Genomic DNA, 13,799 nt, shown 5'->3' with positions numbered 1-13,799 from the left:
AACTTTCTCTTGTGTAAAGTTACAAATAGGAGTAATTATCCACAGAAGCTTTTATACATAATGAAGTTATAATTCGTCCTGTAGAAATTGTACATTTAAGCTATATAGTTCCCTCTGTGATAACTCTGCTATGAATGCCTCTTATTAACTTTTATGCTTTTACAACCCACTATGAGCAAACACTCAGCAACAGTGGGAAGGAAAAACTCCCTTCTTGAAGGAAAAAACCTCTGGTAGAACCTGGAAATCTGTCTAAACTAGTTGGGGGTTAGAGCAACAGATGCAAGTCTTCAGATCATTTGCAGTGTGACTGTCTTTGTGCACACTTTAACCTGATTCAGTTTTCTTATTTGTCAAAATGCACCATGGGTAAAAAAAACAAAACAAAACAAAATAGTAATGAAGGAGAATCCTCAGCAAAGATGAATTAAACAAGTTTTATTTTGATCCAATTTTACTTTAAGTAAAACACATCTTTATTTGATGACTTTAATGTCATCAAATAAAGACAGTTTTGATGGAGCTCCTGACCCAGCCCAAGCTCTCTATGAAGACGAGGAAAAACTCCCCAGGGGGCCAGCTCGATGGGAAGAAACCTCGGGAAAGCCCATTCAAAGAGAGATCCCCTTTCCTGGGATGGCTGGGGGGGTTACAGGAAGTCCGGAAAAGCTAATTTTTTATTTATTTATTTTTTAAGATTGACCCATTCCTGTCCAACAGAAAAAAGAAAGGAGGTTACCACAATGTATCACACTTATATGATAAGGTGTGAATTGTGTGTTTGTGTGTGCTATCTTAGCCAGGGGTGAAGCTGGAGCTCCTCCAGTGTTGGGCGCTTCTCCGGGGCTATAGTTAAACATGCCTCCAAGAAATTCTGGCATTCTTGAAAGAAAGAAAAGATCAAAAAGATGAAGATGATAGTTCTAGTGATCCAAGGCATCAGTGAATCTGGAAGTGTGAAGTTTTCTTACCTGTGGACAGACGCTTTTTGATGCTCAGTTTCTTTGCGAGGAACCTCTCGGTACTAAAGTGCCGTGCATGAAGCGCTTCATACAACACCACTCCCATTTGCCACACCGTGGTGGGTCCACACCTGTAGCAGCTCCTCCTGTACCACTCGGGAGGGGTGTGAAGAGGAGTGCCTAACAAACAGACACAATTACAATTTCTTCTAAAACAAAAGACACAAATTGCTACATCTGTGAAAAGCAGGAGCAGAATATGTTACCATAGAAGACGCGATACAGAGATCGCTGTTTAACAAAGCAGCTCAGTCCAAAGTCAATGATGCGAACTCGAGGCACATCGGAGCCGGTCTCAATCAGAATGTTTTCTCCCTTGATGTCCCGATGAAAGATGTGTTTATCCTCAAGTTCCTTTACAGCATCAACTAGTTGCTTCAGAATGACCTGGAAAAGATGAAAAACACAATAATGAGTTAATGCTTTTCTGCCTTGATTGAATGCTGTACAGTCTAAGGCTCTCCCAGTCAACCTACCTTGGCCTTGTCCTCTGGTAAGGTTCTTCCATATTCTGCTTTGTATTTTTGCAGGTCCACAGCGGGGACAGGTCTCTCCAGCACCAGGATCAGCTCTTTGCCAAGGTCGAACCACTCCAGCAAGGACACAGGTGCTGATATTCCCACTGACCCTTCTGCTTCACCTGCAAGTTTAACCATAATGGCCACTTCCACCGAGAGCATCTTCCCGCTTTCATCCTGAAATATTACAACAAAGTGGATGATGAGAAACGCCGCATTCAATCCAGTAATGTAAAACTAATTCAAGTGTTGGACGCTTACCGCCACTTTGCAGTAGACTTTATTTTTGGGAATGTGTTTGATGGCAACCTAGAAGACACAGAGCATTGGTGAGCATTTCCTCAGTATGACATAATGAAAGGTGGAAACACAGCAGACGTCTCAGTTTACGATATTATCCATTATCTGCGTTACTGCCTGTCTTACTACCATCATCTGAACACTTACTGGAAAACGATCTTCTATCCGGTAGCCAGAAAACACTGCTCCGCAGCCTCCTTCTCCGAGCTGGTGCTCCTCCACATATCTGGCTTGGAATTCACCTGAACAGACAAAACAGCAAATCTTGTTTTATTACAGCTGTGACACAAATTACTCTCCTCTGTAGCCTAAATGTTCCTTTTGCCCTTCCCCTGAATATAAAACCCAAGCTGCTTGCTACTTACGTTTTTGGTCTGCCACTGATTTTTTGTCCTGGTCCACATTCCTTTTTTTTTTCTTGGGTGACTCTCTGTCGTCTCCCGTGGCCTTTCTTTTGCCATTTTTTGCGCACACCTGTTTGTTGTTCAAGTCTGGAGATGTGGAAAACACCAAAAGCATATCAGCTCACTGGATGATAGACACAAACACTAAACACCAATATCTTAAACCTAGCAACCACACTTAATCTACCCCCTTATTCAACTAATTAGCCTACCTTTACCAGAGTCCAACGAGGAGGATGCTTGCTCCTTGTCACCGCTCATATGGTCAAGAAGTTTAGCCCTCTTTGCTCTCTTTGTTGTGTCCTCTTCATCTTGCACAACCTTGCGCTTCACTCCTTTGACCACATCTGAGCTGGTGGAAGGACCAGCCTGCTCAGCGACCCTCCTCCTTTTCATTGGGGTCTTCTTTTCAGGACTGGCCTTTCTTTTAGCAGTCCTGCTCTTACAATCTATAAACGACAACAACACAGTGGTGAAAAAGAGTCCCCGACATCAAGACTGGAAGCAGTTTGATGGCAAAGAATTTGAAATTGCTTTTGCTTAAATGATCACAAGTTTAATCTTGGGATGAAAAAAATAACTGATCAGTGCGAGTTGATACTAGGTTTACTAAGTCTTAGATCTTGATGGCACTTGTTGGTCTGTTTTTACTGTTGAGTCCAAGAATAAACTTATTACATTATTTTACCAAAAGACCGGTAACCTTTCTTTGATTAGACATCTTGTATTAAAGCTATTTTCAATTAAACATATGATTCAATTGCTCCAAAAATGATTCACACAGTGTCAACATTTCTAGGATTTGGATTTTACCAGGATTTGATTTTATTATTTTACTTACCTTGATCTCCCGAATCTTTCTTATCGGCTGGAGTGGCAATTTTTCTTGTTTCCTTTTTCATTGTAATTTCGGAGACCCTTTAAAATCGAAAATGTAAACCGTAATGAGCTAAGATTGAGTTAATATTCCTTCAAATGTGCACCCTTCAAATGCTTGACTTTTCTAACTGAATTCTGTAAGTGAGCTTTATAAGTAAACTCTGGAAACTACGGCAACACAACATAGAATCTTGCCTTTCAGTGACTTCACTGACTGCCAGTAGTTCAAAGTAGTTTACAGAAAAACACTGGCAGACAAAGCCATAATATTTCTTATAATTCAATCATTTCATATCAATTAAACAGTTTCTTTCATTATCTTTCATCATTTGTATAAAGACCTCATCTATGGATGACAGTATGAAGATTTGTGGTTGACCACACACATTATAATAAACACAGTGTCAGCTACATTGTCATCTGATTTAAAGTATTTATTATGTACATTTAACTGTCATGGTAGTGAGTCTGTGACCCAGTGTTTTGTGTTTGTTCATTTATATTCATTGATTATTCTTATGTATGTTTTTGGTTCTCTTTATTGTTTTCTTCTTGTGTTATATTCTTAGGCTTTAGGTTTCTGTTACTTTGCCTTGCCCCTGTGTCCCACGTGTCATGTCTAGTCACTCTTGTTTCCATGTTCCCCAATTTCTCCCCAGTCAGTCATGTCTCTGTGTCAACTCTGTGTCTTTGTAAAAGTCTCTTGTTTGCTGTTTTACTTTGATAGTCATGTGTGCTGTGTTAGTGTTTTCATGTCTGTGAAGGTTCTCAGTCATCTAGGTCATCGTAGTCTAAGGAGTTTGGAAAGAAAGCGTCTGGACTTGAAGTTGCTTGAAGATGTTTCACCTTCTCGGATGAAAAGAACTTAAACTTTGCTTGAACATCTTCAAGCAACTTAAAGAAGTCCAGACGTTTTCTTTCTAAGCTCCTTAGACTATGTTAGTGTTTTCAGTTTTCCTTCCCCATGGTCTTGTTGTTTGTGATTTCTCGCAGCTGTGCTCTCATCCTGTGTCTTATTCCCTCATTTATCCCTCTGTGTATTTAAGCCCATTGTTTTCCTCTGTTTGCTGTTGGGTTATCTGTGTATCATCCATGACAATTAAATGAAATAGCAAATGCAACTACAATTTCAATGAGATTCATTCCTGGCATTCTACTGCGGTGGCTGAAAGTAGACACCAAGCATTATCACTGTAACTGATGTAAATATTGGACTTGGAGGGGATTCGTCTGATAGACTGATGCAAACATTACTGTGAGGAAATTTTTGAATCTCCCAATTTTCTTTCTTTCTGAAAGAAAGAAAGTTGGTTACTGTATCACATTTGTATGGCAAGATGTGAATTCAGTATGCGTGTGTGTTTGTGTCAGAGAGGAGTTTATCTGAGCCAGGGGTAAAGCAGGAGGTCCTCCAGCATTGGGCACTTCTCCAGGACTTTGTTAAAACTTGTTTTCAAGACGTCTGAAATGAAAGAAGGACAAGAGATATCGAGATGATAATTCCAGTGATTCAAGCGATCACATTGATTTTCTGCAAAATTTTCGTTTTGAGAGTCATTCGGCTGGGCAGGGGGTATAACACATCTGCAATGCAGCAACATCTGCTCTCTGGGCCTGTGTGAGAGTGTTATCTCAATGGCGGGAATGAGGATGTTGGAATTTGGCATCTCAGGCACCAACTCATCTCTTTCCTTAACCGGGCTCACCAGAGATTGGTTTCAGCCTCTCTCCATGCTTTAAGGAGGTTGAGTTGATAAATCTGACTGGCCCCTCCCCTGTCTGACCCTATCTCTTCATAGTCAACACCAATGTTCTCACCGTGTGACCATGAACGGTCCTTACCACTTGGCAAGTAATTTCGAGCTAGAAGAAGGGAGTAAGACAAGCACTTTATGTCCCTGTGAAAATACAACTACATTTTATCAAATATCACTAAGCAGTCCTTACCTTTAAATACAGCCTGGTTTCTTTCTCTTTCTTTCTATATCTCTGAGTGAAGTTAGCTCTCATTCTTTCTCTTCCTGTGAAATACAGCAAGTAGAGCTTTAGATAGCAACACACTGTAACACAGTTAGTGTTTGTTGAGGTGATAGAAATGCTGCATTTGAAATTACCTGACACAACATTTTACTCCCTTTTATGTTCACTCCTTTTTTTCTGAAGTACCGCAAATTATGGGCACGTGGGGTTGTTCAGGTGTTGTGCTAAAAATAAATAAATCAACACTACAGTACATGGTTTGTTCTTTCATCTCTTTTTATGCGACATCCTCTACTGATTAAAACGCGACTGCCTTTCACTGTTTAGGCTCAAATCTCATTGTTTGAAGGCCTGCAGTGACGTGAAATATTAACTTCCCCCAAATGCGTTAAACCCAAAGTAACGAGTTTGTTTTGAAAATATACGGAGTGGAAGCTACAGATATTTGTAGTTTTGCACGTCTTTCTTCCTCCACCAGAGGCCATAGGCGCTGTCGATCTTGTATGTCCTCCTGCAGCAACATCTCTGCGAAGCTGATGCCTTCTTGCTTGCAGGTTGAAGAATCTTTGGTGCGCCTCCACAATTCTTCTTTAATTCGCCTCTGTGTGAATAGAATAATGATGTTTCTGTTTCTGCCATCAACTTGTTTCCCTAAGCGGTGGACAATATCAACAGCCTCTTCTAAGTTCAAGTCAGGGGCAATCTTCTGAAGCGTTTGCAAAACCTTCACTCTAATGTTTTCGTCTTTGTCTTCCTTCACCCCTTTCAGTTTTAGGCACCACCTCATTCGGTAGCGCTCTTGTTCTCTCACTCTTCTTTTCAAGTCTTCGTTTTCTTTAAGCAGCAGTTCATTCGCATTTGCCAGTTTAACAACTTTCAGTTTGCAATCAGCTATCTCTGCAGCGTTAAACTCTACAGCCTTAGCCAAGCTGGCAACCATAGCTGCACTTTGTCTGTTTTGTTCCTTGATATCCTCCAGTTGTGCTTCAAATTTTTTGTCAAGTCCCATAATGGCTTCAAAAATAGTTTTATTGGAGATATCATCTTCCTTCGCTGAAGATTTTGTTCTTTTCTTTCCTCTGGCGGTTGTTTTCGTCTCCCTGTGAGGTGTCATGCCGAGCAGATGTCAGAATTGAGTTGACTCTTTTGGTGATTACAGTTTGTCCGGGCGGGCTGTGCGTCTTATTTCATCTGCAGACACGTCGTTGGATGAGGAACAGCTCATGTTGGCATCAGTGGCAGTCAGGATGGCGGCATCTTCCAGAGGGAAGGTCAGGTCGCTGGTCTCTCTGAGCAGGACGCTGTCCACCAACAAGCCCGGTTCCACGGCTGGAGATTACCCTCCTCCGGCTGAAGCCCCCGCTTTTCCCCCGAACAGCGAGCCAGCCGCGGCGCCTCACCCAAAAGCATCGGCTGCTCCGTGCTCCTCTTCCCCAGTCAGGGCAGCCAGTTTGTGGGCATGGGCAGAGGACTTTTGAAATACCCCAACATTAAAGAAATGTTCACCATAGCCCAGAAGATCCTGGGTTACGACCTGCTGTCTCTGTGTCTGGAGGGCCCCGAGGATGAGCTGCAGAAAACCCCAAAGTAAGTGCCAGATAAATGTCTGGAAAAGGACAATAACTGCAGGTCCTGCCTTCTTAAATGTGGCCATTTTATCTTTTTTTAAAAAAAAAAAAATACTGCTACAGTAATATTAATTTATATTTAAAATGTGCGCACATTATGTATGAAGGTGTGGATGAATGATGCTTGTTGTAAGAAAGCATTTTGAGTGCCCAGTAGAAGAGCATCTTTCAAATGCAAAGTTTCTCATTTCAACTTTAATTACTGCACATGATTAAGGCGATAAGAGTAAATAAGGCTTCCAACAGTGGTTATTTCTTATTATCATATCTTATTTTTATTGGTTTTATCAGTAGATTGTTGTTTCACTCCCACCAAAAACATCACCGTAAATAATCTTCTGATTCTGAATGACCATTTAAAAAAATAAACAAATTGTTCTGAGTTAATTTCAGTTACGGATGTATCAGTGACGTAAATGATATATTGGTCATAATCGGGAGGCTGTTACATTTTTATTTTTTTTTTACTTGTTTTGACTTGTCTTTCTGGGGCGATGAACTTTGCAGAAGGTAGAAAGATTTCTTTTTGGGGTTTTTTTGTGCATTTGTTAGCAAGAAGAGGCAGTCGCTTATTAAGCTTAACGCAGGAATGCTTTACAAACATTCAGAGATGGACTTACACACTTGCTTTACTTCTCTCGGGGATGACTTTGTCGGAGATGAAATGCCAGGTTCCTAGCGAAGCTCCAAATGCTATCCAGACCACCGACAGGTCCCGCATGCCACAGCCGCTCTATCACGTGATGCATACTGCTCCGACGTGCTAACGTTCTGAGGTGAGTTACGGCATGTTGCAAGTTTTGCGAGGTGATTTCGTGATATTTAATGGATCGGATTACATTTTTTATTTTTCTCCGATATCCGATCCAGTAATTTAGGTCAGTATCGGACCGATACCGATACGTAATATCGGATCGGTCCATCTCTAATTTATATAATGTCAATACTATCAAATTTATTCTGATTTATGTTTATTTATGTTCTTAGGGCTGCGCTCTTCTGGACAGAGATCTCTGATGTTGTTCCTGGGATCTGCTGGAGCCGCTCACCTAGCTTGGGAGTCACCAAACCGAGTGTTCCAATTACCACTGGGACCACTGTTACCTTAACCCTCCACATCTTCTCGAGCTCTTCTCTGAGCCTTTGGTATTTCTCAAGCTTCTCGTGCTCCTTTTTCCTGATGCTGTGCAGGGTGTACCCTGCCTCTCGCCCTATGACAGCTGGGATAGGCTCCAGCGCCCCCCGCGACCCTGAAAAGGATAAGCGGAAGCAAATGGATGGATGGATGGATGAATTTCAAATAAGCTCAATGTTTGTTTATTGTGCTTTAGTTATTTGTTGGCATTAGTTTATTTGTAAAATGATCCCATGCAATACAATTCTACTGTACTGCATTCTTTTTTGTTATTTTTATTCATCAGTCATCAACAACAAAGTTTGTTTTGTTTGTTTGGGGAATGTATTTTTTCGATCTGTTAGTTTTTGCAAATAAAAAAACTTTTAGTTTTTGTATTTCTATTTCGGATAACAGAGAAGCATATTTTTAACATAACTGCTGTGTACTGTAAACAATCGCTTTCAAGCACATTCACAGATCATTACGTTGTGGTTTATGAGCACTAGTGCTAATCATTTAAACAAGTAAATGGCCTGCATTTGTATAGCGCTTTTCTAGTCCCTAAGGACCCCAAAGCGCTTCACACTACATTCAGTCATTCACACACTGGCGATAGCAAGCTACATTGTAGCCACAGCTGCCCTGGGACGCACTGACAGAGGCGGACACTGGCGCCACCGGGCCCTCTGACCACCACCAGTAGGCAAACATGGGGTTAGTATCTTGCCCAAGGATATTTGGCATGCAGCCAGGAGGCAGCCTGGGATCAAACCACCAACCATCTGATTAGTGGCTGACCTGCTCTGCCACCTGAGCTACAGCCACCCAATAGTAAAATACTTAAAACACATTCAAGTATTCTTGACAGAATTGCAGTGTGCAGAAAAGACACTGAGTAAATACTGTATATTTCCTTCCCATGAGTATTATGTCAGTCAGTTTGATCGTCATCATTTTTACAAATGATAGAAAAATATATACCATAATAATACAATAGCTACAATAAATCACACCGTGTTCTTAAAAATGGTTGTAAAAGAATCAAACATTTATCACTAGTGTCCTTATCCTCACACTTCTATATTTTCCTTCTGCCTTAAAAATATGTTTCTGAATAATCAAAACTAAATGTAAATGAAGATGGTGTAGAAGCTCTAAACTAGCTTCAGTATAGCTTTATATATATTTTTTAAACTGCATGTTAACTACACTTTTTTTTAAATGATAAGTTAAACTGCTGTTGGACAGTTAGACCTGTGAGTAGTATCTATAAAATTTCTGTTATTAAGAATAGCTTGCAGCAACATATAATACTATATGTTGGATAGTTTGGTTTATGTGATCTGTTCGGGCTGATGTGAGTAAATGAGATGTACATATTTCAGTGCTCTTTATGCCTTTAATAATGAAGATTAAAAAGGATTTAAAAATGGAGGATTTAGTGTTTAATAGCACATTACAGGGTTTCTTTTATGGGTCTTTTTTTTTTTTGCATGTGAAAGTTTCTAAAAAAGCAGAAGTACTAATGAGGAGGTTTTTGTCACTGTCTAAATCACTGTGGTACAGCTGCACTGGCAGAGTCATCCCATGTCTGACAGTAATACACTGCAGAGTCTCCTGTCTCTGCTCGCTTGATAATGAACTGGTAATCAATGTTTGATGAGGACTTAGAGTTGAATCTGTCTGAGGAGAATCCTGTTCCAAAGCTGGGTGAGCTGCTAGAATGATAAAATCTTAGAACATACTGAGGAACCGTTCCAGGAACTTGTTTATACCATCTAACAGAATTCCCATCATCTCTCTCTATGTTACAGTTGAGAACAACTTCTTGACCTGGAGAAACTGTGTGGACAGCAGGTGTTTGGGTCAACACAATCACTGCATCAACATCTGCCAGGAAACACAGAAAAAATAGAAGTTTAGCTCTAAATATGGACTAAAAAATGGAATAAGAAGATCTTACATGTTAGAGCAGTGATGAGAGTGCAGAAGGTCCACAGCATGTTGTCAGTGTGAGGTGTAAATGATCTTTACTGTTTAGAGATGTGAGTAGGAGAAGAGAGCTGGAGCTTATAAAGAGGAGAGGCAAACTAAAGGAGGAGGAGATTAAAGAAAACTACTTTCACTCATAGATTAAATGATTCATGAGCAGTTTCACATTGTTGTTCATTGTTGTTTCCGATTCATATTCATCATTCATGCTCAAGTCTGTCATAAAATAATATTCTTGAAAAAGTTGTTGTAGCTGTTAGTGTGGCTCTCATTTTGGCCTTCTGTTGCTGTAGCCCATCTGCTTCAAAGTCAGATGTACGGTGCTCCCAAACATGCTCTTCTGCATAGCTTGTTTTGAAACATTGCACCAAAAACTGCTGCTCGCTGGATATTTTCTCATTTGAGTCCTCCATCCCTGTAAACCCTATGGCCGAGTGGTTAAGGCGTTGGACTTAAGCTCCAATGAGCGCATGCTCTCGTGGGTTCAAACCCCACTCCTGGTATAATTTGGAGCCTCATGACTGGTAAACTGAAATGTATCTATGGGAGCAACAATGATCAATAGGAGTTTTTAGGAATTTGCTGTGAGCAATATCCCCCCACCCAGTCACCCCCAAAAAAGCTGGGATGAAAGACAAATGAGAGGTCTGTGCCAAGGTCGCCCCCTCTCAGTCTTACTGTACATGTTATATGTAGAACCGTTGGCTTGTGCAATTAGGGAAAGCCCAGACATAACAGGAATACAGTTACCGGGAGGAGAAACATTAAAAATTTAACAGTATGTAATTATCATATTATGAAAACAATTATAACGCCAAGAAAGTTATAAAAATGAATTGAAGACGCTCCGTCTCAACGACCGCTGATTGGACTGCAGGCGACCACGTGATTTTGAATCTCATTAACCGGCATGCGCTGACCGGCGTTTCAGAAACTAAAGTGTCGTCATATATGTGGCGCCGTTTAAAAACTGAAACATGCCGACCATAGTTATATTGTGATGTTTCGGAGGTAAAACGTCAGTAAAACATCGACCTGTCCTCTACCATTTGTTAGAAGGCGACTGTGTTCTTCATTGTAACCATGAGTTAGAGTTGCAGTAAGCAGAATGAGTCGTTTCTGTCGTGCGATATGTGGGTATCGCTTCTCGGCCTTTTGGCTAAGATCAAGTGTAGTATCTGTTCTTATCAGTTTAATATCTGATACGTCCCCTACCCGGGGACCATATATTAAATTGATTTTTGGAGCAGGGAGATGGAATAGGGGCTTGCTCCGTCCACTCCACGCATCGACCTGGTATTGCAGTATTTCTAGGAACGGTGCACCCCCTGAAGCTGTGAAAAACAAATGGCATTTGACTCAACAGTTTGTGCAAAGAATTTTCTTATACGCTAGATATATGCGTGCGTCTGCATATGTGGACATTGTCTTCGTGTAATCTTCCAAGGTTAGTCAGACTGAAATCTTGCGACTTAATATTTGTGAATGACTTACATTTAACTATTACCAGAATTACTAAATCCTGCCACTTGGACTGACACGTGGCTGGACACACACTTTCTATGGGAAATCAAAAAAATATGTCGTTTTCAACTGCAGTTACACTATTCTGGCTCCAATCCTGCAGTTACCTCTGTTGTCCACTAGAGACCAATAGAAGTCTTTAAAAACCGGAGGCTGCCATCTACAAGGACTCATGTTGATTATAGGTTTAACTCTTCTCTTTCTCTACATACTGCAGCTTTCTGTCCTCTGTGGCTGTAAATTACATCGTTTGAAAAAAAAAAAACCCACACAATCTTTTCTTGGCTTTTTAGCTAAAAAAAAAAAAAAATCTGTTCTTATCAGTTTAATATCTGATACGTCCCCTACCCGGGGACCATATATTAAATTGATTTTTGGAGCAGGGAGATGGAATAGGGGCTTGCTCCGTCCACTCCACGCATCGACCTGGTATTGCAGTATTTCTAGGAACGGTGCACCCCCTGAAGCTGTGAAAAACAAATGGCATTTGACTCAACAGTTTGTGCAAAGAAATTTCTTATACGCTAGATATATGCGTGCGTCTGCATATGTGGACATTGTCTTCGTGTAATCTTCCAAGGTTAGTCAGACTGAAATCTTGCGACTTAATATTTGTGAATGACTTACATTTAACTATTACCAGAATTACTAAATCCTGCCACTTGGACTGACACGTGGCTGGACACACACTTTCTATGGGAAATCAAAAAAATATGTCGTTTTGAACTGCAGTTACACTATTCTGGCTCCAATCCTGCAGTTACCTCTGTTGTCCACTAGAGACCAATAGAAGTCTTTAAAAACCGGAGGCTGCCATCTACAAGGACTCATGTTGATTATAGGTTTAACTCTTCTCTTTCTCTACATACTGCAGCTTTCTGTCCTCTGTGGCTGTAAATTACATCGTTTGAAAAAAAAAAAAACCCACACAATTTTTTCTTGGGTTTTTAGCTAAAATCACCTGTATTGTCTGTTGTTTCCATTTGTGGATGGTTAATAGTGCAGAAGATTGTTTTTCTGTTTTCAGGATTACATGAAAACATTTGGGAACAGATCATTTTTGTATATAATAAATCTTAGGATAGTATTGGTTTTGATGATTTATAAAACAGCTGTGTGCCGTAGCCCTGGTAGTGTGGATCCTTAGTGTGTAAAGAGTAGATACCTCATGTAATATGTGTGAATGAAAATCCATGGACTTTATAAGAGTCCTCCATTTATGGCTATGATCCTAACAAACAAGATTAATCCGTTTCTTTCTCCTAGCAATCTTCCTGTTTCCTAAAGGAACACGCATGCACAATATATATGCATCAGGATGGCCGAGTGGTTAAGGCGTTGGACTTAAGCTCCAATGAGCGCATGCTCTCGTGGGTTCAAACCCCACTCCTGGTATAATTTGGAGCCTCATGACTGGTAAACTGAAATGTATCTATGGGAGCAACAATGATCAATAGGAGTTTTTAGGAATTTGCTGTGAGCAATATCCCCCCACCCAGTCACCCCCAAAAAAGCTGGGATGAAAGACAAATGAGAGGTCTGTGCCAAGGTCGCCCCCTCTCAGTCTTACTGTACATGTTATATGTAGAACCGTTGGCTTGTGCAATTAGGGAAAGCCCAGACATAACAGGAATACAGTTACCGGGAGGAGAAAAATTTAACAGTATGTAATTATCATATTATGAAAACAATTATAACGCCAAGAAAGTTATAAAAATGAATTGAAGACGCTCCGTCTCAACGACCGCTGATTGGACTGCAGGCGACCACGTGATTTTGAATCTCATTAACCGGCATGCGCTGACCGGCGTTTCAGAAACTAAAGTGTCGTCATATATGTGGCGCCGTTTAAAAACTGAAACATGCCGACCATAGTTATATTGTGATGTTTCGGAGGTAAAACGTCAGTAAAACATCGACCTGTCCTCTATCATTTGTTAGAAGGCGACTGTGTTCTTCATTGTAACCATGAGTTAGAGTTGCAGTAAGCAGAATGAGTCGTTTCTGTCGTGCGATATGTGGGTATCGCCTCTCGGCCTTTTGGCTAAGATCAAGTGTAGTATCTGTTCTTATCAGTGTGTGCGCTTCAGTTTAATTGAGAATGTTGGAGAAGTGCCAAAGATGTCCAGGCTGGATTTCTCCAGGAAATTGATTCAACAGGTGTTGGGATTTTCACCAAATGACTTGAATTGCATTTTGACCCTCCCTTTTAACAGGGGTTTTGATGTAAGTTTCAGCTCAAGCGAATTGTTGGAAGAGTTTTGGAGAAGATTCGAAAATTTGAGACCACAATTTGAAATTTTCAATGTGGAGAAACTGACAGACAATACTATGAAAACAGTAATAGTTAAAATGTTTAATTAAACGGTGAATGCCCAAGACATTTGTGTGTGGTTGGGGAGATATTGTACGGTGAAGGGTCAGCCGAGGAAGGT

General features: G+C 40.6%; 1 protein-coding gene, 3 non-coding genes and 1 pseudogene across 4 annotated transcripts; 4 read left to right on the top strand and 1 right to left on the bottom strand.

The window, feature by feature from the left end:
• Nucleotides 1-670: 670 nt before the first annotated feature.
• On the bottom strand, nucleotides 671-3,389 carry LOC143412617 (serine/threonine-protein kinase pim-1-like). Its single transcript, XM_076873917.1, has 9 exons — nucleotides 3,086-3,389; nucleotides 2,457-2,693; nucleotides 2,206-2,331; nucleotides 1,988-2,082; nucleotides 1,802-1,849; nucleotides 1,499-1,717; nucleotides 1,229-1,409; nucleotides 972-1,142; nucleotides 671-882 (listed from the first exon to the last, which is right to left on the bottom strand). Exons 1-9 carry the CDS (start codon nucleotides 3,144-3,146, stop codon nucleotides 791-793), a joined length of 1,230 nt encoding a protein of 409 aa, XP_076730032.1. The 5' UTR covers nucleotides 3,147-3,389; the 3' UTR covers nucleotides 671-790.
• A 7,590-nt stretch (nucleotides 3,390-10,979) lies between these two features.
• On the top strand, nucleotides 10,980-11,170 carry LOC112434106 (U2 spliceosomal RNA). Its single transcript, XR_003023896.2, has one exon. It is a non-coding gene; the product is annotated as a U2 spliceosomal RNA (small nuclear RNA).
• A 467-nt stretch (nucleotides 11,171-11,637) lies between these two features.
• LOC112433605 (U2 spliceosomal RNA) lies at nucleotides 11,638-11,827 on the top strand. Its single transcript, XR_003023580.2, has one exon. It is a non-coding gene; the product is annotated as a U2 spliceosomal RNA (small nuclear RNA).
• Nucleotides 11,828-12,676: 849 nt separating this feature from the next.
• Nucleotides 12,677-12,759, top strand: trnal-uaa (transfer RNA leucine (anticodon UAA)). Its single transcript has one exon. It is a non-coding gene; the product is annotated as a tRNA-Leu (tRNA).
• Nucleotides 12,760-13,388: 629 nt separating this feature from the next.
• Nucleotides 13,389-13,559, top strand: LOC143412845 (U2 spliceosomal RNA; annotated as a pseudogene).
• The last annotated feature ends 240 nt before the right edge of the window (nucleotides 13,560-13,799 follow it).

Source organism: Maylandia zebra, linkage group LG15 (assembly GCF_041146795.1).
Source record: "Maylandia zebra isolate NMK-2024a linkage group LG15, Mzebra_GT3a, whole genome shotgun sequence".
Lineage (NCBI taxonomy): Eukaryota > Metazoa > Chordata > Actinopteri > Cichliformes > Cichlidae > Maylandia > Maylandia zebra.
Note: the sequence above shows the minus strand (reverse complement) of the source record. Positions and strands in the feature narration are given on the sequence as shown.